Here is a 21,577-nt window from a genome sequence, read left to right as displayed (position 1 = left end):
CCAATGTTGAGTTCGTAGGTTTGCCTAAGCATAAGCTGTATGTTTTGCATCATCACAATTTAATACTCAACAGTATTTAAATTGTTTAAGCAAATATGCAGTCTGATATAGCAGAGCAAGGCTTGTCATTAATCCAATGCGTGTACCTCCAGGTTGGCCACATTCGTGCGGAGCGCGACATTCTAGTGGAGGCAGACAGTTTGTGGGTTGTGAAAATGTTCTATAGTTTTCAGGATAAGCTAAACCTCTACCTAATCATGGAGTTCCTGCCTGGAGGTAATTACTTGACGATGAAAGGTCATTTTTCCTTTTTGTTTTGTGGTTTCTCTCTTACATGGATTAACCCTCCTTTCTACTTTTAACCATGCTCACAAAGTTGCTTTCTGTATCTTTTTAGGTCTGTAAAGGAGGTCAGTAATCTATCTGTGCTGGGTGCCTTTTTACAGCTTTAGGGCCATAAAAATAACCTTCTCATTCATTCTCATGATTTCAGATGGATATTTCTTTTCTTTTTAAATATATAGAAATATACTAGGAGCTTTGCCTGTCTTCCTGTTCCTGGGAATAAGTCTGTTTACCTAAGTGACAAGATTGATTGAAGCTATTACATTCCTTGCTTCAACTTTTTTTTCCCCCCTGTAAATTATAAAGAGTGAATTTCTCATTACATATATTAGTAGTCACAATCTGTTTCTTATTTCTGAAATTTCACGTTTTTGGTAACTTGACTTGTACATCTTGTAAGACAGCTCCAAAGTAAACCCAGAATAGAACATGCGTCTGTTCTGGGGAACACAGTCTGTTTCCCAGTGAGCAGATAAACTGTGAGCACACTGGTAGGGAAAAAAAGAAAGCTTTCTCTTTTTATGCTTTTATACCAAAACTAATATAACTGTAGCATAATATTTGATCTGGTGACAACTTTTAGTTATATCTAGGGTCATCAGTACTTTTTATTAACAGTTGATGAAGATTAGAAAAGAATCTATATGACAGAATGAGGAGAAACTTTTTAACATTTAGGTGTCAGTTAAATAGGAGTGAGAACCAGCTCAGGAACCAGCCAGCCCCCTGACGTGCGTCTCCGCAAGCCTTACCTGCACTGTCTTTTGTAGCTTCCTGTGTCCCCTGGACCCTGCCCTTTGCACTTGGAGGGGTTGGCCTGCACAGCCCAGACCCTCTGGCCTGAGCGCTCTGATATCTGGGCGCGCTTGTACAGGTGAGATCACTGGCTGCTCTCCTGGGCCACTGTGCTACGGCCACACAGGTACCTCAGAGCCGGCCCCACTGATGTGCCTCCAGATTGAATCTTTGGCAGCCAGGAGTGATTAGGAAATCATGTTTTTCAAGTTTTGGGGCAAAAAAGGGAGCATCTTAATAAGTGGCTTAATTTTTGCCCAAGGGTAGAATACCCACTTTTCTCCTTCCCTCAAAGTTAGAAATAAGCAGCATGACATGCTATTAAAATCCGAGGTTTCTGTCTCTTTTCCGTTTTCTAACATAGATTGCTTTCTATGCGATGTGAACTGAATCTTTCCTGTTTCTTTTACCTTTAAACTGTTTATTCATATTTGCTTTGCTTTCATCTGACTGTTGAATTGGATCAGAATCTTTTTTTTTCACCATTGTATGTTGATGGTATTAAGCAGAAGTACTTAAATTTTGACTTTGCAGAAAACTAAGGAAGTTACTGCTTAACTGCTAAAATACTGACATTGTGTTGTAAAAGTTTGGTATACATTTAAGTACCCACAATAAGCACTGGAGAAAAAACCCCACTGATCTTGGGAGGTGTTCACTATGCACGTTTGGGAGGCAGTTATTACACATCCTAGTCTGTAGCATTTTCTTTTCATATTTATAACAGCTTTTGTTGACTAACACTTTGCTTCCTAAATCCTACCTTTTTATATATGTTCTAGTGTTCTGTGAATAGACATTGGAAAGCTTGTTTTCAGCCTCCCCAGATGTTTACGTTTTTGTTTGGGCTTCCCTGATAGCTCAGTTGGTAAAGAATCTGCTTGCATTGCAGGAGACCTCTGTTATATTCCGGGGTCGGGAAGATCTGCTGGAGAAGGGATAGGCTACCCACTCCAATATTTTTGGGCTTCCCTTGTGGCTCAGCTGGTAAAGAATCCACCTGCAATGCAGGAGACCTGGCTTCAATCCCTGGGTTGGGAAGATCCCCTGGAGAAGGGAAAGGCTACCCACTCCAGTATTCTGGCCTAGGGAATTCAATGGATTGTATAGTCCATGGAATCACAAAGAGTTGGACACGACTGAGTGACTTTCAGTTCACTCAGCCTCTCTAATAATGGCAGTACAGCCATTGTTAGAATGTGGAAATGCCTTAGAGAAGTTTGCAGGTATTTGTGCCAAGTGAAAAGTAAAGTAGCTCTTTCCCCAGTCCAAAAAATTGTCTTAAGCAAATTTATTGATTGATTGGTTTATTATTTTAGTGTGAGAGACATTTCCTTTCTCTCTCCAAAGTTAAGTGGAAATCACCGCTCAGGGGTCAGCATCAGTTAGCTTAGTGAAAGTGTTTTGCCATCCGTGGCTGTGAATTTTATCTTTTAAGTGTTAGAAACTGCTTACCATTTCTGCTCATGTCGGGCATTTCCGCCCATAGTAGGTCATCTCTGGGATATATCAGAGACCTATTTAGCACCGCCTTATGGTGGCAGGTAGGAAGGACATATCTGAAAACTGGCTGTTACTCATATTGTTTTGTGTGTTTTTGTGTGTGCGTGTATGTACTTTGTATCTTTTTGTTTCCAGGGGACATGATGACCCTGTTGATGAAAAAAGACACGCTGACAGAAGAGGAGACTCAGTTTTATATAGCAGAAACAGTGTTAGCCATAGACTCTATTCACCAACTTGGATTCATCCACAGAGACATCAAACCAGACAACCTTCTCCTGGACAGCAAGGTACTGTGAGGAGTGCAGGCTGACCAGTGTGTCCTTACCTGTCTGAGCAGCCTCTGCCTTAACACCTGCGTGACCTGTAATCACAGTCGGGGAGCTGTGAGTTCCCTAGGGTATTTTCTTCTTCTTTTTTTTTTTAAAGGTAAGAAAGGCTTATGAATTCCATAATTAGATTAAATTTTCCTCTTAAAGAACATTTTGAAAAACTATTAAGCATAAAATTGATTTAAGTTATTTTGTAATGAAGCCAAAGATAGTCATCTTCTCAGATGATTAACTACATTAACGCATCCCCTGTCGAGAACCCCTCTGTTGAGGATCCCAGCCCAGACCTAGGAATTACGGTGACAGCAACAGTAATCTATACAAAGCTCAGCTTCCAAACCCTGTGCCCTGTGCTTAAAGCAGAGCCCTGCTCAGCCTCTCTGATGGCCTCTTTGTAGTTATCTTTACATACGCTCATGAACTGAGTTGCCTGATTCTTAAACTCTCGACAAATCAGAGGAGAATCCCTGTGCTACTATGCTGTTGATGCTGCTTGACAATTTCCTCCACCGTCTGGACCTCACTCATCTGTGAAGTGAATATATTGATTGGGAGACGCTCTGAAGTCCCTTCCAGCTTTAAAATTCTAGATTGTTGTATTCGGTACATAGAATTGTTGTCTAGATTGAATTCTTCTTTTAAGTAGGAAAGTAAATTTAATTCATAGGGTATTTTCCTTTCTTACTGTCTTTTGATAACAGTCTTTGGAAAAAATCTGAAGTTTTAGTCTACTTTCTTTGAAAACCTTAATCTTTCTGTTTTGAGAGAGTAGGAGATTTGTCCAGTAATTTTTTCTGGTTAATAGTTTTTTTCTTCATTATAAGAATAACATACATACATAGTGGAAAATTTGAATAATACAGAGAGCTATAAAGAAGAAAAATGTAATGTCATTGTTCAAATTATTATTATTATTTTTTATTTAAATAAATAAAGTATTTTTGGCCGTGCTGGGTGTTCGTTCCTGTGCTTGGGCTTTCTCTAGTTGTGGCAAGTGGAGTCTGTTCCCCACTTGGGATGTGTGGGCTCCTCATTGTGGAGGCTTCTCTTCTTACGGAGCACAGGCTCTCTGAGGGCGGACTTCAGCAGTTGCAGCACGCAGGCCTGGTAGTTGTGGCACACAGGCTTAGCTGCCCCGTGACATGTGGGATCTTCCCCGACCAGGGATTAAACTCGTGTCCCCTACCTTGGTAGGCAGACTCTTTTTTTTGCTCAGTCGTGTCTGACTCTTTGCAGGTAGGCAGACTCTTAACCACTGGACCACCAGGGGAGTCCCAGTAACAGCTGTTTTAGTATAATAGCTTCAGTAGCTTTCTCTTTGTGTCAATTTATGTACAGTTAGCATCCTCAAAGTAAATAGCTTGATATTCTGCTTTTAAAATGGTAACGTGTATGAGATTATTTTTCTGTCCTTAAGTTCATGTATCTTTTAATAAAGTAGTAGCTCTACTTTGTGTTGTCCTGGGTTCAGATGCCTTGGTCCTGCACCCAATGCCTTAGTGCTGGCCTCATTGTAAGCTAAGTCTGTGTTCAAGGCCAGCAAACATACTGAAGGCCAAGAGCTGGGGACTCAGTCTAGCTGAGGAGGACTGGGGACACCTGTTTGGTGCAGACATGCTCTCTACAATATGCCAGCCCAGACTTGTAGAGGAGGACTCATTTATGTGTTTAGCCATATTGCTTGTAAAAGTGAAAATGTAGACATTTTGAGTTCTTGCTGTATAAATGAGAAGAGCTACAGAGTTCTCTGAAAATCTAGGTTTGAACAGCATTTGCTCCAGGCACTGTTTTTTTAAGACTGTTCTGGAGCTGTCTAGGTAAAACATGTAGTTAAAGCTGTGAAACACTTCCCTGGCTTGTGGAACAGGTTATTTGCAAATCTGAAAGGGAAATAGCAGGTTAGTAGGCTCAAAGCCATCTTTGGTAGTTTACCTTTTATGCTTAAGCCTGCGTGTGTGTATACACACACACACAGAGCCAAACCTAATGAGATTTAAAAAAAAAAAACACAAACAGCAGCACAGAAAGCTGCTCTTCAGCACAGCTTCTGTAGCCTTGTACCCTGGGATGTTTACATGTTAGGGACCAAAGACCACAGATGGGGAAGTCACTAGGGCTCAGTCCTTGGCCACATCACTTCTGACTGTGTGACTTTGAGCACTATAGAGTTGCTCCCAGCAGCAAGAGTTGCTCCCCTAGTTTTGGTTTTACCTCCTTATCTACCTAAAATTTTGGTAGGTGAACATTTGGTCCTGACTATGGCCATTTGGTTCATAACAAAAGTTCCTTGAAATTTGGTCCAATCCAAAACATCCATTTTAGACAGAACTAAATACCAAGGACCTTTTGGTGTGGATCAAATCTCCTGCAATGGAAAATCTCACCACCCCTAGAACACCCTCTTCTACCTTAGAGAAACAGGGAAGGAGCCTTAGAAGCCTTAATTCTCACCATTTGTGCCAGGAAGATACCATGATTCGCATTTTCCAGATAAGATCAGGGGTTGGAGAGGGGTTAAATAATCCTGGTCTGGAGAGAAAGAGCTTTGACTTCTGGCTTTGGTGCTGCCATTTCACCAGCAAGTCGTTTAATGACTGAGTCTATGAAAGGTGGCGTAAGAATTATAAATGAGACAACACATTTAAAGGCATGGTGCCTGGCTCATAGGAGGTGTGAGTTTTCTTTGAAGAGAATGGTGAAGTTAGAGACTTATGATTGGAATACACTATGGCAGCACTTATCAAGAACTGTACAATGAAGTTGATTCCCTTTGTCTTTGGAATAGTTTACTCCTTGGAATTTATCCCAGTGAAATAATTCAAGTGGAGAAAAAGCTATGTGAATAAAGACTTGCTCAAACAGCCTTTTGTAAAGACCATCCTCTGTATCATGCCTGACTAGGGTTAGGAACACGGGCCCTCTCTGGCACAGGGATGCTTATTGTAATCCACATGACTTGAGATTGGATTAAGTAGCATTGGGGGGATAGGTAGACAATGATGTACCGAGTCATTTGAATATTATATAGACGTTAAATTTTTTGAAGAAACACAGAATATTTTTTTTTCTTTTTTTTTCTTTTTTATTTTTCAGTGGGTTTTGTCATACATTGATATAAATCAGCCATAGAGTTACACGTATTCCCCATTCCGGTCCCCCATCCCACCTCCCTCTCCACCCGATTCCTCTGGGTCTTCCCAGCCCACCAGGCCCGAGCGCTTGACTCATGCATCCCACCTGGGCTGGTGGTCTGTTTCACCACAGATAATATACATGCTGTTCTTTCGAAACATCCCACCCTCACCTTCTCCCACAGAGTTCAAAAGTCTGTTCTGTACTTCTGCGTCTCTTCTTCTGCCCTGCATATAGGGCCATCATTACCATCTTTCTAAATTCCGTATATATGGAAACACAGAATATTGATTGAGGTAGTTTAAGAGGTAAAATTAGATGTTGTGGATACACCCAAAACATATAATATTTGTATAATAGGATTTGGAGTGATCTTTAATTCGTTTGCTAGTATATATTTCTCCCCATAATAAAAGCAGCAGCAGCATCCTTTGGTTGTGGAACCGTAATGGGTAATGCACAGAGCTGGAGAGGTTAATGTTCTCTTCCACATCGTGAATGCTCATCTGTTCTTTCCCTTGTTTCCTCTCCATAGGGCCACGTGAAGCTTTCTGACTTTGGCCTTTGCACAGGACTGAAAAAGGCACATAGGACAGAATTTTATAGGAATCTGAACCACAGCCTCCCCAGTGATTTCAGTAAGTGTTAATAGTGATGGTAGCCTTTTTATCCCTGGAAGAGTTATTCCCCCTGGTAACCAGAATATACAGGATGGAGTAGGAGATTCTCACAGTTCAAGTCTTTCAAGAATAAAAATACCTTCCCAGGTTTGCCTGTGATTTGTACTGTGTGGTGAGAGAAGATGAAGGCCACCAAATGTGTTAAGGCAGATGTCCCAACAAGCATTCTTTGGAGCTCTCCTGAGAAAGTTACAAGGGATGAACAAGGAGCAGGCAAACAAAAGTAGTAGAGGAAAAAATCCTGGGAACAACTCCAGGTTAGATTTACCATTGGTGCTGTCATGGCAGAAAGAAGCTTGCGAGTTACTTTCACTCTGTCAGACTGTTGAAAAGTGAAAGTGAGAGGATTAGTTGCTCAGTCATGTCCAACTCTCTGTGACCCCATGGACTGTAGCTTACCAGGCTCCTCTGTTCATGGACTTCTCCAGACAAGAATACTGGAGTAGGTTGCCATGCCTTTCTTCAGGGGATCTTCCCGATCCAGGGATCAAACCCAGGTCTCCTGCATTGCAGGCAGATTCTTTACCATCTGAGCCACCAGGGAAGCCCCAAATCATTGAAACCATGTAGTAAAATTACATTTCATCCTTGGGAAGCTATGTCTATAGTATATAATATATACTATACAGAAGTCTCTGATTATGTAGAGTTACTACTCTTGGGGGAAATTTGATAGTAATTTGAAAAGTTGTGCGTGTTTTAGGTCCACTTTGGGACCTTCGCCTCTGTCTCTGATGAGATTGGATTCCCTGTGATTCTGATTCAATTCCCTGTAATTCTGTTTAAGGCCTGTCCTCCTCTCTGGTCATATTATCTCCAGGGAAGTGCGGCTTACAACTGTCTGTGTGATACTTTGAATTAATGCTTTAGCACCTCTGACTGGGGCTTACGGATTTGGTGGAAAATGTATCATGTAGAGTTCTTGGTGTGTGGGGAGAAAAGTGAGACTTGAGGGTCTCCTGTGGCTTGAACCAGAGCCTAAAAAAGTAGTAAACATTCCTGAACTTTGCTTATTAGAACTTCTTTTCTCTACTTTTAGCTTTTCAGAACATGAATTCCAAAAGGAAAGCAGAAACCTGGAAAAGAAATAGACGTCAGCTAGTAAGTAATATCTGTGGCTTCTTAAATGCTACAAGCCAACTATGAATCAGTTTAGAAATATGCACATAAATTTGCATTTGATAAATGTTTGCAGCTTACCTATTCCTTGTTTTAAATTACCTTAAGAGAAGCCTATCATATTGGTAGCACCAAAAGTGGTATTTTGAAGGATTGCAGGTATAAAATGAGGTTTTGGTTGTGACATTTTCAGTGGATGACCTCATTCTGACCTTTTACATTGGTGACAACTGTTTTCCTTCCTCTTCTACGTTTTCCCTCTATTTATGGTGGTAAAGGGTTATATTTGAGGTGGAGTTCTCTCAAACTGAAACTAAGTACAAATATGTACCCAGAACTTCAAGGTTGTGGTTCTCAAACTTGTGATTGACTTAGTCAGTTCGCCCGCCCCACCCTTTCCTATGTTATGGCAGAAAAAAGAACTTGGTGATTAAAAATTGGAGAGAAATTTAAGGGAAATGCTTACTTTAATAATTCATGTATATACACATAAAATTATGCCCCATAAGCTTAAAAATAAGTAACATTATTGCATTTACCTCAGTAGCATGGTGGAACTTATTTAAATAGTGCAAATTTACCAGTGAAATGTTCTGTCTAGGCAAACTTTTATTCTGATTCATTGGTTCATAAATTGCAATGCACATATCCCAGTGTCTAGTTATCGGGAAATTATTGACCATATGTAATAGGAATGTATATCCCTACATACTAGGCTTTGCAAGAAACCCAATAGCAAATTGAAAATAGTAAAGCTAAACTGGCAGTGGGTCATTAGAAAGCAAGAATGGCAAGGATGGAAAACTATGACTAACTTGGAATGATGATGATGTGTGTGTATTTCTAGAAATGGTGGCATTTCTGCTTGTTGGTGTACACAGTTGTAACTTGGCAGGTTTGCCAAATACTGTGTTTTGGCCAGAGTCCTTAGTAAAATACTGAATTAGGGTTCTCTATGGTATTTCTAATAATTCATTTAATAGGTTGCTAGTAAGTACCTGTTAGTCATATGTGAAAATTGGAAGCCTTAGGATTAAGAAAGAATCAAAGAAAGGCTTGCATTTTTTGGATTCATTTGAGGCCCATTCAAGACCATGTTTTGAATATTATGATTTTTATGTTAAACCTGGGCCCTGGGAGAGGCATTAACCTAAACCAAACACTTTTGGAAATGTAATAAATAAAATTAATCTTTGATATCTTTTCTAACATTAATTTCAGGATACTAAAGTTTGGTATACCTAATCACATCATAGCCTTCTTAGGAACTCTGATACTCTTTAAATGTTTAAATTTTATAGGTGGTTGAACACCATTTACATAGGTTGTTAAGGATTAGGGAACATTGGGAACAAATCTTCTCAGATGCTTCTGTTGTCTGTAACAGAGCGGTAGATCTTAGCCTTGGCTGCTCACCAGAATCACCTGGGAAACTTCAGAACATACTGATGTCTGGGTCCCACTCCAGGAGATTGTGATGCAGCTGGTTTGGGGTATATAGTCTGGGTACCTGGTTTTTTAAAGGGGCTCTGGGTGATTCTGCTGTGCAGTCAAAGTTGAGACCGTCTACCTAAGAAACTGTTTCTTAGACAGTAGCTCCTGCAATCCTGGGAGACTGATACTTATCTGTGTTTTGGAAGGTAACAAAAGGTAAGGAATCTTCTATGATTAAAAAAATTTTTTTTAAAGCAAACTAAGATTTAATCTTTGGCCACTTTTATTTTGGGGGTAATTAATCTTAAATACCTTAAATTATCCTCATACTCTGAGAAGCTTTATGCCCTTTGACATACACCAGAGAGTCATGTCAAACTTACTAGGAATGCCTTATAGGTTTATAAGGAAGGAGGTTCCACAAGTTCTACATTTGGAGTTAAATGTCCTTTAATATTTACTATTCTTTAATTTGAATAAACTTAGGTTCTCATGCTCTGGTTAAGGTTCTTGCCTTTTTATCTACAGTGGAAGTGGTCATCCTCATATTACCTCATTTGATAACTTGAAAATAAAGCTACCTTTAGTCTTCACAAGGTCATTTAACCCTGTGCTTTTGACCTTTCGTAAGTGATCCCGTTCTGCTAGTAGAAGGTTAATATAAGTTGATGCTTAGTATAAACTTATTGCTCTAGGGTAAGCCTAACATATGTAATTGTTCACCCAGCCTGTTACTCTTCAGTCTGTTGAAAATCACAGGAAACAAGTGGAGGCTGCACCTTCCTCTTTGGCCGCTGAAATTCCACTCTGATGTTTGTAGTGTCAGCGTGGTCCTGGGCAACTGTTAGGCCAGTAACCGATTAGGACATAGGTATGAGTGAAAGTTGCTCAGTCGTGTCCAACTCTTTGCAATCCCATGAACCATATAGTCCATGGAATTCTCCAGGCCAGAATACTGGAGTGGGTAGCCTTTCCCTTCTCCAGGGGCTCTTCCCAACCCAGGGATCAAACCCAGGTCTCCCATATTGCAGGCTTATTCTTTACCAACTGAGTCACAAGGTATGAGTCAACCTTAATTTATTTATTAAACAGAGGTAAAAGTTGAAGTACATCTATGTGTCTAACCTTTGTCAATTAATTTTTTTTAAGTGTAAAATTTACAGAAGTGATTAAGAAATTAAATTGCTATTTCCCCTAAAACCCTAAATGAGTTGGAACACATCTGAAATTACTCTTAACAATGAACAAAACTTTTTAGAGCACAGCTGCAATTGACACTGTAAACAACACTCAGACAACAAAAGGAAAAAGAAGAGTACAGATTTGAGGTATTAAGAGCTTGAAGTTGGAGGACACGTCAGCATGGAAAACAGAGGTTGGGAAGGGGGCGGTCCCTGATTACCTGTACTTAGCAGGTGGGGCAGCGAGCGTGGGCTCCCGAGGAGGGGCTCTGGCTGCCAAGTGAGACCGTTACATCAATTTGGAACCTGCTGTTGCCTGCATCCTGGAACTCCAGGATTTTTTTTTACACCTTAGTATCTTGAAGTTATTTTTTTTGTTGCAAGAGATCTCAGTTTTATAATGGAAATCTTCAGACAAATAGGATTTACTTAACATCCAGCTTTGCTGGAATATATTTAGTCTAAGTTGAAGGGTTTCTATAGTTTCTTAACTTTTATAATTAGAATTAAATATTAATGCTTCTTGGAATGGGAAATGGGAAATGGGAAATGAATTGGGAAAGCCCAATTCATATTTCTAACTTGAAAGATTAAAAAAAGAAGTGGCATTTATGTTATTTAATATGGATATTTGAAAGAAAACAATGTACAGTTATTCATATGGAAAAAATGAATTCCTACCTTACAATATACACAAAAAAATTATAGATGGACAATAAAACTTTACAAATTTTAGAAGAAAATACAGGGCAATATGTGTATGACTTCAGTAAGGAAGAGTTTCTTAAGTAACATACTGAGAAATATGTTCATGTGCGTACCTACCCTTAGTCAGATGCCCTGGAGAAACTCTTGCACCTCTGAACCAGGAGACATGTATAAGAATGTTTATTGCATTTTCATGATAGCAAAAAACTGGAAATAACCCAGTGTCCATCAGTAGGAAAATGGTTACATTCTGGAATAGAATATTGTTTATAGCAGTGAAAATAATTGAACGACAGCCACATGTGACATTATGGATCAAATTTAAAAAATAAACTAGAGGAATAATCAATTAGCAAGCAGAAGATTGCATGTAGGATGATACCATTTTTACAAAGCTCAAAACTAAGATCTCATTTTGAGAGACTTGTGGCAAAATTACTTTTTAAAATCAGAGGAATGGAATTCTGTGTCAGTTCAGTGGTTAGGATTCTGAGCTTTCACTGCCAGGCTCAGAGTTTAATCCCAGGTCAGGGAACTAAGATTCCACAAACTGTGAGGCCAAAAAAGGTTTTTTTTTTTTTTTTTTTTTTTAAGTTAAAAAGAATTCCAATGAATCAATGATAAAAGGTGATGCAACTAGGAAAAAAGCTAATAGTCAAAGGATCTAAACAATAGTTCACCAAAAAAAAAGAAAACTGATTGTCTGATTAACAGATGAATATGCACTGAGCCTTACTAGAGATCTTGCAAATGAAAACAGCAAGATCCTATTTCATATTCATCAGATTGGTAAAAATTAAAGAGTCTGGCAAAGCCAAGTGTTGGTGAAAGTGGATCACCAAGAGCTGTCCCCACTGGGCATGTTTAAAGAGGACAACTTGTCCACCTTGGAGGACAACTGAAAGATATCTCATTGAGTTGAAGAGGCTCATAATGGAAGACCCAGCAGTACTCCTAGTGCTCAGGAGGTGTTACAAGAATGTTTATTCAGGTATTTATACTTGTTAGAGTGAAACACTGGAAGCAGCATAAGTGTCCATTTACAGAAGAATGGATAAAAAACATTATGACTCTTGGATAATGTCACAGCAGTGCACAGCAGTGAAATGGGTGAACTAAGAGCTACATGAATAAATCTCAAAGTCATAATGTGGAATAAAAAAAGCAAGTTGCAGTACTGTAGAATAACACAGCACAGTATGAAACCCTTTATTAAGAGTTGAAATATACAAGGAGTAATATGTCATTTATGCGAATTTCTATAGAATCATAACACAGCAACTTCACGTCGTTATGACTTCAGTGAAGAGGAAAGGAGTCTCACTTCAATCGTTTACATAGTTTCTTTTAAAAAGACAAATGACCTGAGAGAAACATATCACTGGTTATTAACCTTTCTTTAATATAGGTAATGGGTACATGGATGTTGTATTGTCTGCAGTTTTTTTTCTATACGTTTGCAGTGTTTCATAATATTTTTTAAAACCCCACACAGCTGTGGCTTTTAACTTTACAAGTTGTATAACTTGACAGCACTTAGATCTGAGCTTTCCCCACTGGTAAGCCCTCAAACGCTGAGCACAGGAAGGCCGTGATTGCGCTTCACCTGGTAGTGCAGTCCTGGTGTGAGAGTAGATGGCTTGAATTTAGAAAATGACCGCCTAAGAACTGTTACACACATGTTTCAGTTTGGTAAGTAGACATTTGTAAACCTTTGACCAACAGTTTATAACTTTACCTTTAATTTTCAAACGGGGGTCTACCACCTGATTAGTTCTGAGGCCTTAGGCAAAGTCGTTTTGGGCATCAGAGTTTTATCTTCAGAGTCCTCTTTGCTGAGTTTTGTCATAGGCTCATAAGCATAAAAGTATCAGAGCCTGGCACACACTGGGTCCTCAGTCTGTTTCGGTACTGTTATACCTGACAGATACCTTTGACCTCTGCCATTAGTGAATGACCTCTCACTTCACTGACAAGACTTTATTTCCATTTTGGAAGGGCTGTTACTTAGTCCTGCTTGTTTAGTCTGTGGGTAGCTCTAGGTGGTCTCAAAGCCTCTGGTCTCTAGGACAGAACTCTGGGCGTCCGCCTTCCTGCCAGGCCTCCCTGACATGTGGTGCGTGTTTCAGGCCTTCTCCACAGTAGGCACTCCTGACTACATTGCTCCTGAGGTGTTCATGCAGACCGGGTACAACAAGCTCTGTGATTGGTGGTCGCTGGGGGTGATCATGTATGAAATGCTCATTGGTAAGTCGCGTGCTCTCAGGGAACGTTTTCTGTGGGGTCAGGAAAGAGCCCTGCGCTGACAAGACTTTCAGCTGGGGCACTAAGTGAGCACTTCTCCCCCCTCGTCTTCCACTGAGAAGTTTCCTGGGTAGAAAACTCTGGGTCATCAAATGAATCCCACTGTATTCGGGCTCATGGGCACCCTGTCATGGCTTTGCTGATCATTTTTCATGGTTTTCTCTGACTTTTTCCATCCTCTCCATCTGGCAGCTCTTTCATTCACTGACATTTACTAAACACCCACTGTATTCAGAGAGCCTTCACTGGGCAGTATTAGAAGCTCTCTTACTTGCTGTCCCCCTTCTCTCTCAAAGCCTTCAAAGCATGGACCCCTCTGACTTCTCTCCCTCTTGCTTGGTGTATCTGTATTTAGGGGACGTGTCCGTTGGGCTGCCATATGCCTGAGCCCTAGGAGAGCCCTGTCAGTGGTGGCCTAGAGCGAGTCCGTGTGAATGATGGTGTGGCAGTGTCTGGCTGTTGTCTTCGGAACGTGGGATGGTTGCCTGTGGAGGCGGATGTGATCTGTGTGGGGGGCAGGTGGAGTAACACGCTGTGACTGCCCTCTCCCCTGCAGTTCTCAGGCGTGGGGTCACTTTTCCCAAATAAGGATGTTCCTAGAAGGGGTCGTTTCTTAGTGTCACATCCTTTCTTTTCCCTCTTGGGGCACAGGGAGCCCTGTGTCTACAGCTCGGCTTCTGTCCTCCTTCCTCTTGAGCCTAGCTGGCTCCCTTATGGTATCAGAAGCACAACTTCACTTTGGATTTGGGGGGAAATGAACAGTTGGTTTAGTTGTTTTCTGGGATGAGTGGGAATCCTGTCCATGTCACGTAGGAAAGGACACATAGGATCATTAAAATTCTTAGAATCAAATTAAGTGGAATAATCTCACTCAGATTCAGAGTTCTGGGATGTGAAAGCTCCAAAGTTCCCTTTTCATTACAGGCTACCCACCTTTCTGTTCTGAGACCCCTCAAGAGACATATAAGAAGGTGATGAACTGGAAAGAAACTTTGACTTTTCCTCCAGAAGTTCCTATTTCTGAGAAAGCCAAGGATCTAATTTTGAGGTATCAGAGAACATTTCCCCGGTCCCCCACCTAGACCTTTTGAGATGAATGAATCCATTTTTTGTTTTTTAGAAATTTCATCATTTCCTAGGTCTGCCTGCCCTCTGCTTCCTCCCATTTCTCTTTTTTAAAAAAGGGGGAGGTTATTCCTTTCTTTTTCTGACGAGACTACTTGAGGTGTGCTGAAAGGCCTCTCTTTTCCAGATTCTGCTGTGAATGGGAACATAGAATTGGAGCCCCTGGAGTTGAGGAAATCAAAAATAATTCTTTTTTTGAAGGTGTTGACTGGGAACATATCAGGTATATCCATATAAAAGCTTTCAGGATAATTTGAGTCTATAGTTTGCTTAATACTAATTTAGAAGCCATTACTGGCATGCCAGATATGGGAAGAGAGCTTCTTAGAAATTCAGGGTCTTGTCCTGATTTTTATTCCTGTTAAGAATTGGGAGTTGGGACTTCGTGTCGGCCATGTGCCACAGGATTCGTTGAAGCCAGCAGTTGTTTCCAAAGTGAAACAACTTTGGATTCCATGGTGAAAGGACTGCCTGAGCATCGTGTTCCACTTGCTTTTTACCTCGGACACACCAGTCTCTAGTGTTGGGGGCCACCAGCCGGACAGTCTGTACCCATAGGTGGAGGCTGTTATTGGGGGGTAGAGAAGGAAGAAAGGAGTGGAGGGTCGGGAGGCACAGAGGGGAGGAAGAGGAGCATGAAATTGTCATGGGGGGCGGGTCGTAGAGCGCTGCCAATGTACTGCCCACACCGCCATAGCCAGCATTCCCTGGTTGCTAAACAGAAGATGAACTTGTATCTGTTTCATAATTGCCCCTAATTTGCATGCTTGTGATTTTTAACCTTTGCCTTTTAGCCTCTCTACTTGGTAGCACTTCTGGTAGGAGGGCAGAGCCCTGCACGAAGGGATGTGTAGAGGTTGGGTTTCCCTTTTCAGCAGACAGGGCAGGCTGTCAGGAGTATGCTAACTTTGAATTTTAATTTCACTTCATTTTTCTTGTCTTTCTTCCTAGCTATGGATAACTGTTATATTTTTTCATCACAATTTTGTTTGGATTTAGTCAGCTAATGTGGTTGTCAGTGGTCATAGCTTTTCAAAGGAAATAAAGGCTGCCTGTCAGTGGACAGTGTTTCCCTGCCAGTCAGATCAGGGGTCTTTCCCGGACTTGTTAGTTGTGACCCATATGATTACTAACCATAGTAATTTTTGGCATCTGTTCTTGGCAGAGAGAGACCTGCTGCAATATCTATTGAAATCAAAAGCATTGATGATACCTCAAACTTCGATGAGTTTCCAGAATCTGATATTCTTAAGCCAACAGGTAATACCACCACCACCTCAGGCTGCCTTATCAGTGTATTATTTCCCCCAAATTTGGGTGTGATGTTTACAAATCACACTTGATCTTAGCCAAAAGGCCGAGAAGCGATGATGTTTACAAATCTGAGTAGAGAACACGGAGAGGAACTTCAGTTCTTCAGACTCTTTGTAAGTGTTTTTCCAGTGTTAATGCTGGGCAGCAAGTGAGATCTTGCCAAATGGAAAGTGAATACAAATGCCCACGTTTAGACGGCTCAACCACAAAGATTTGCTCTCTTTATTAAATTAAAGGTTAGGTAACCTGAAATGACAAAAATGGGAAAATAAAACTTTAAAAATATTGTGAAAAATATGAGGTTCAAGGAACATAGGCAAACAGATGTAGAAAATCCGCAATGTTCTCCAGAATGTCACATCTTCAGTACTGAGTAGTCCATCAGGGTAAGGCCGTGAATCAACTCTCACATCTGTTTCTTTCCCAGTGGCAACAAGTAATCACCCTGAGACAGACTACAAGAACAAAGACTGGGTCTTCATCAATTACACCTACAAGCGCTTTGAGGGCCTGACTGCCCGGGGGGCGATACCTTCCTACATGAAAGCAGCAAAATAGTGTTCCTTGAAAAGGGATCCTAAATCGAGCAGAGTTCTTTGTACAACATCATGGTTTTCTTCTCACCTACTTTTGAAAGAGTTTCCAGGAAGCTTATGGAACCCACCAATGTGGTGAACATGGTGATAGTAAGTGGATTCTCTTCCATAACACATCTGATGACTGGTAGAACAAAGACAACCGTTTCTACTGTGCTGGCCATGAACGGCTGTCCTGCTTCTTTAGAAGCATCATGAGCCAATCTGATGTTTTAAAAAAACCTCAAATTTTCCTAAGTTCATCAGAACAAAGGGGGAAAAACAGCCATCATCTAACTTTGAGACTGTAACATAAACTTATTATCAGCCAGTTCTGGGTTTCTGTGACATGCTTCCTGTCAAGCCCACCAAGTGTTTTTTTTCTTTACGGCTAAAAGTTGGTAGTACTAAAGGAAATAAAGCAATAAAGAGCGTCAGCAGCCAGCATTCTGGCTGAAGGAAATGATCCACCATTCTGAATGGATGGTTATGGTGGTTTCTCCCTGGACCTCAGCCTCTGGCAAATGGCTTTTTATAGCCTTCAATCATGGTGCACTTTATTTATGGTACTAGGATAAAGACTCTCAATCCATTTTGATTTATTTGCTCCTGCCCATCTAAAATACTCCTGCTGCTTTTCTGAGTGTTGATGGAGGAGGCCAGCTTGATCCATCATTGCTCTTAGAAGGCCAAAGGCTGCTGGGCATCACCAAGGAGTCGCAGATCATGTGGAAAATTTTCACCTTCTCTTCACGACTTTATCAGAAAATCCCTTTGGATATTGCCATGGCCCAGCAATACCCACAAGGGCTGCCAACAGGACCTCAGCTCCTTCCTGGGAACACATCAGGGGCAGCCTGGGCAGAAGCAGGCGGCCTGGAACCCTCTTGGCTAAGGTGCTGCTCCTGTTCTGTCTCCAGGACCTCCTTGCAAGCTGTGAGGGAACCAGCCCAGTACACAGGGCAGAGCCAGCCTGCAGATGCTTGTACAGTTCACTCCTCAGTCCCTGGTGTGACCGTATTTGTATTCTCAGTGTTTCTCCTCTCCCAACTTTAAGGAACCATTTTGCCTTGGAATCATGATTACAAATTTTTCCTTTGCAGATGCCTTCCTGGGGGATGGTCCTCTCCACCCTAAAGGGTCACCTGCAGGCCTGGGCTGACCAGGCCTCTCTGCTGGGGTGGTCTCTGAAGAGACCCTCTGAATTTTAGCACGAAGTGCCTTTTCTTTCACAGCTGCCACCACCTTTAGAGAACTTTTGCTGCATCAGAAAAATGTGGAGGTTCCATATTAATGCATTATTGCTTTAAAAAATTTTGATGACTCTTAAAGCGTCGTTTGCACCTATGTGGTAACTTTGCATATTGCAGAGTGTCGTGGCCAAGTCACAACTGGGAGACTGCTTCCTGCCAGTCTTGAAGTTGTAAACATCAGCTATGAAAGGAAAGTATGTTCTAGCTTAGCCATTCAGGAAAAAAAAAAAATATCAAAGTGACAGTAGTAAGTGAAACTGCTTTAGAGGAAGGAAAAAGAATTTTAGGGAAATATTAACTCTGGATGAAGATCATGTGTTTGCCCCTTATTCTTTCATTCATGGTTTGCTGGTGAAGAGGAAGTGAGAGTCTTTTGTGTAACTATGTAGTTTCTTTGGATTACCAAATAGTTGGGGTCTTGACCCCCATGTGTTTTGCAAGAGTGTGTGGTAAGCATGGGTAATGAGAATAGGGGGGTGATAGTCTGTATGTTGGAAACTGGCATGGAATGATTTTTCTTGGGCGGGGGGGCGGGGGATGCCCACATTTTAACTTCTACTAAACTTCTGAATAAACTGTATGAAAACAGCTGTATAAATTTGTGTGTGTTAAAGCAAACATGGCTTGTAATACCGAGGCAGAGTGCTGGTGGCTTCTAAACCCCTTTGTCTGCAAAGCATTGGAACAGTGAACATCTTTAGGCGGAATGCTTTACTGCCTCAGGGAAGATGGGAGCCTACCCCTCTGAACTGGAGCTCGTGTGGAGAGACGTCTGCCGGCCCCAGCCTCTGCTCCTTGCACCTGGCTCGGTCGCAGGGCGGCGGGCACTCCTGCAGTTCAGTGCAGTAAGGCCGAGGGGAGACCTGCTGACCAAAGGACCCTCTGTACAGCTGTTTGTAGCTCAGCCCCGTTTTTCCCACAAGCTCCCAAGATGGACACCTCAGCTTCTGGGGTCCACCAGAGCAAGGCTCTGCTCGGGACCTGTAAGTGAGGAGTCTTCTCTGGGTCCAGGAAAGGAGCCGCGGCCAAAGAGCAAGCAGGGTGGGATCTGCAGGCATGTTTAAATGCAGCTTAAACAGAATGTGTTGTCTTCCCATGGCTCAGGAGTTTCAAGAAATATCGGGAACCATTGTTTCTGGGTTCTGTCTCTTAGGGGGAGTTAGAAAATAATAGACCTTAACTGTACCACATACTAAAGTGAAACCGAATACTGATGTCATTCAGTCTCCTTGATTCAGGAGTACAGCAGAATTTTCTTCAGTGCCTATTTAAGAATTACTTTCAAAAGTAAGAGGCAAATTCCTTTGGGATTAATAGGCACTGAATAGCAGATGGCTTTTAGTGCTCATCTGTATAACATAAGAATCCTCTGCCACTGATTGCGAATACTCTTTCTCTGAATCATTTCCTTGGAAAGTGTATTTCTTGGATCACCTTCTGGTACTCTCTTCTCGGCCTCTATGTGTCACCCAAATGGTGTTTTTAAAAAGTGAATGCAAAAAGGATTCAGTGAATGGTATTTTCCTCTCCTCGTCAGCAACATTTCCCTGGATCGTCTGTCAAAGCCAACACTGACTTAGGCTCTACAATGCTTTTCAGGCATATTTTCAGAGATAAACATCTTGCCCACGTTAATACTTAAGCATCCACAAAATAAGAGCGCTCAGTCCCAGGCACACAGGGGAGCAATACAGAGCCCACGATGAACCACAGATCAGTGTGAGGAAAGAGTTCCCAGCCAGCAAGTTGGCTTAAGAGAATTGTGGCATCAACTGTAAAGTTACTACTATGTTAGTGTTGCTGTAACAGTACTGTTAAGCCAACCCTGAGTTCCTGGGAAGGTTGAGGACACTTTCAGAGATGTTTAAAAGCAGCAGTGATTTAGCAGAGGGGAAAGTGCAGGCTGGGATTTGGGAGGCTGGTAGGTATGCTCCCCTTGCAGTGACAGAGGCATGGAGCTACGAATAAGTATTACTTTCTAAAGAACACTTCCTCAGTGTTACTGCATTTCCCTCTTGCTTCTGGTTTCTTCCAGTTGTATGAAATGTGTTAGTATTAATTATCCCATGTGCAAAACATGCTACTAATTTTTAAAATCATTCCTCTGGTCACTGGTGTCCTAACTGCCTTAGGCACTGGCTTCTCTTCAGCCCCCATCTACCTGACCACTCTGTGGCCCTTTCACTGCTGATTTAAAAACAACTGCTTCACCTGTTTCACTTACCGTTTGTAGTTCTACTTCTGCCTAAGTGCTGGGGCTCCTCAGAACAGTGCCTTTGCCTTCTTTTCACTCCTGTGACTTCCTCCATACTGTGGCTTCAACTGCCATTTTTGTGATGAGATCTTCAAAATGACCATCCTCCCCAGAATATCTCCCCAGAACTCTAGATCCCACATAACAAGTGCCTATCAGAAACTACCACCTGGAAGGCCTCTTACAAGCACAAACTGTTTAGGGAGCTTTTCTTGCTTCCACCGGTGTCTTTCTAGCTCCTTCCTGCTGTCCACGCCAGAAATTTCTTACACAACTCCCATCAGTGAACATGTTTAATTCTTGAACGTGATCGTCCATCCTGCCAGTCTTCATCAATCCTTGCTGAAGCCACTGTTGTGGTCTCTTAGCTGGCCTCTTTGTTCCTATTCCTTCCCCTTTCAAGTCTGTTGTTCTCCCTGCTGCCAAAGAAATTCTTTTAAATTTCAGATCTGGTCATGTCATTCTCCTGCATAAAACCCATTGTTGTTCACTCACTCTTTGTTGTCCAACTCTTTGCGAAACCATGGACATCAGCATGCCTGGCTCCCTGTCCATCACCAACTCCAGAGCTTGCTCAAACTCAGGTTCGTCCAGTGATGCCATCCAACCATCTCATCCTCTGTCATCCCCTTCTCCTCTTGCCCTCAATCTTTCCCAGCATCGGGGTCTTTTCCAACGAGTCGGCTCTTCACATCAGGTGGCCAAAGTATTGGAGCTTCAGCTTCAGTCCTTCCAGTGAATATTCAGGATTGATTCCTTTTAGAATTGACTGGTTTGATCTTGCAGTCCTAGGGGACTCTCAAGAGTCTTCTCCAACACCACAGTTCAAAACCACCAATTCTTCAGTGCTCAGCCTTCTTTATGGTCCACCTCTCAAATCCATACCTGACTACTGGAAAAACCATACAGACCTTTGTTGGCAAAGTAATGTCTCTGCTTTTTAATATGCTGTCTAGGTTTGTCGTAGCTTTTCTTCCCAGGAGCATCTTTTAATTTCATGACTGCAGTCACCATCTGCAGTGATTTTGGAGCCCAAGAAAATAAAGTCTGTCACTGATTCTATTGTTTACCCATTTTTTTTCCATGAAGTGGTGAGACAGGACACCATGATCTTAGGTTTTTGAATGTTGAGTTTTAAGCCAGCTTTTTCACTCCTCTTTCACCTTCATCAAAGAAGGCTCTTTAGTTCCTCTTCACTTTCTTAAGGGTGGTGTCATCGGCATATCTGAGGTTATTGATATAACCCTTAAGGCTCCCAAATAGCTTATGCAGTGAGACCAAACACCTTGTTTGAGGTATAGGGGTCCTTCCTTACTCTGGCCTCATTTCTGCATGCTCCTGTCCTCTTCCCTCATGACAGTAGGCAGCTATTTCACCTTCACATCTTTGATTACACAGTTGAGCTGGTCTGGAATTCTTCCGTTTAGATTCATGGATCCAAAACCACTATGTTTGTCTTTCACAGTTTGGTTCACATGTCATGTATAGAATCCTCTCCTGAACTCGCCTCTAATCCTCATAGT

General features: G+C 41.7%; 1 protein-coding gene across 2 annotated transcripts in view; it reads left to right on the top strand.

Moving 5' to 3' along the window:
- STK38 (serine/threonine kinase 38) overlaps positions 1–18,322 on the top strand; it is a 41,683-nt gene extending 23,361 nt beyond the window's left edge. For both annotated transcript variants that reach the window (XM_065913412.1, XM_065913413.1), the window contains exons 6-14: positions 153–276; positions 2,779–2,933; positions 6,643–6,745; positions 7,827–7,888; positions 13,359–13,476; positions 14,458–14,581; positions 14,786–14,881; positions 15,824–15,918; positions 16,400–18,322. In XM_065913412.1, the coding sequence (XP_065769484.1) occupies positions 153–276; positions 2,779–2,933; positions 6,643–6,745; positions 7,827–7,888; positions 13,359–13,476; positions 14,458–14,581; positions 14,786–14,881; positions 15,824–15,918; positions 16,400–16,530 (1,008 nt within the window). In that variant the 3' untranslated portion in view covers positions 16,531–18,322. The remainder of the gene's footprint in view (positions 1–152; positions 277–2,778; positions 2,934–6,642; positions 6,746–7,826; positions 7,889–13,358; positions 13,477–14,457; positions 14,582–14,785; positions 14,882–15,823; positions 15,919–16,399) is intronic.
- The last annotated feature ends 3,255 nt before the right edge of the window (positions 18,323–21,577 follow it).

The sequence above is a fragment of the Muntiacus reevesi genome, chromosome 20, assembly GCF_963930625.1.
Source record: "Muntiacus reevesi chromosome 20, mMunRee1.1, whole genome shotgun sequence".
Taxonomy (NCBI): domain Eukaryota; kingdom Metazoa; phylum Chordata; class Mammalia; order Artiodactyla; family Cervidae; genus Muntiacus; species Muntiacus reevesi.
Note: the sequence above shows the minus strand (reverse complement) of the source record. Positions and strands in the feature narration are given on the sequence as shown.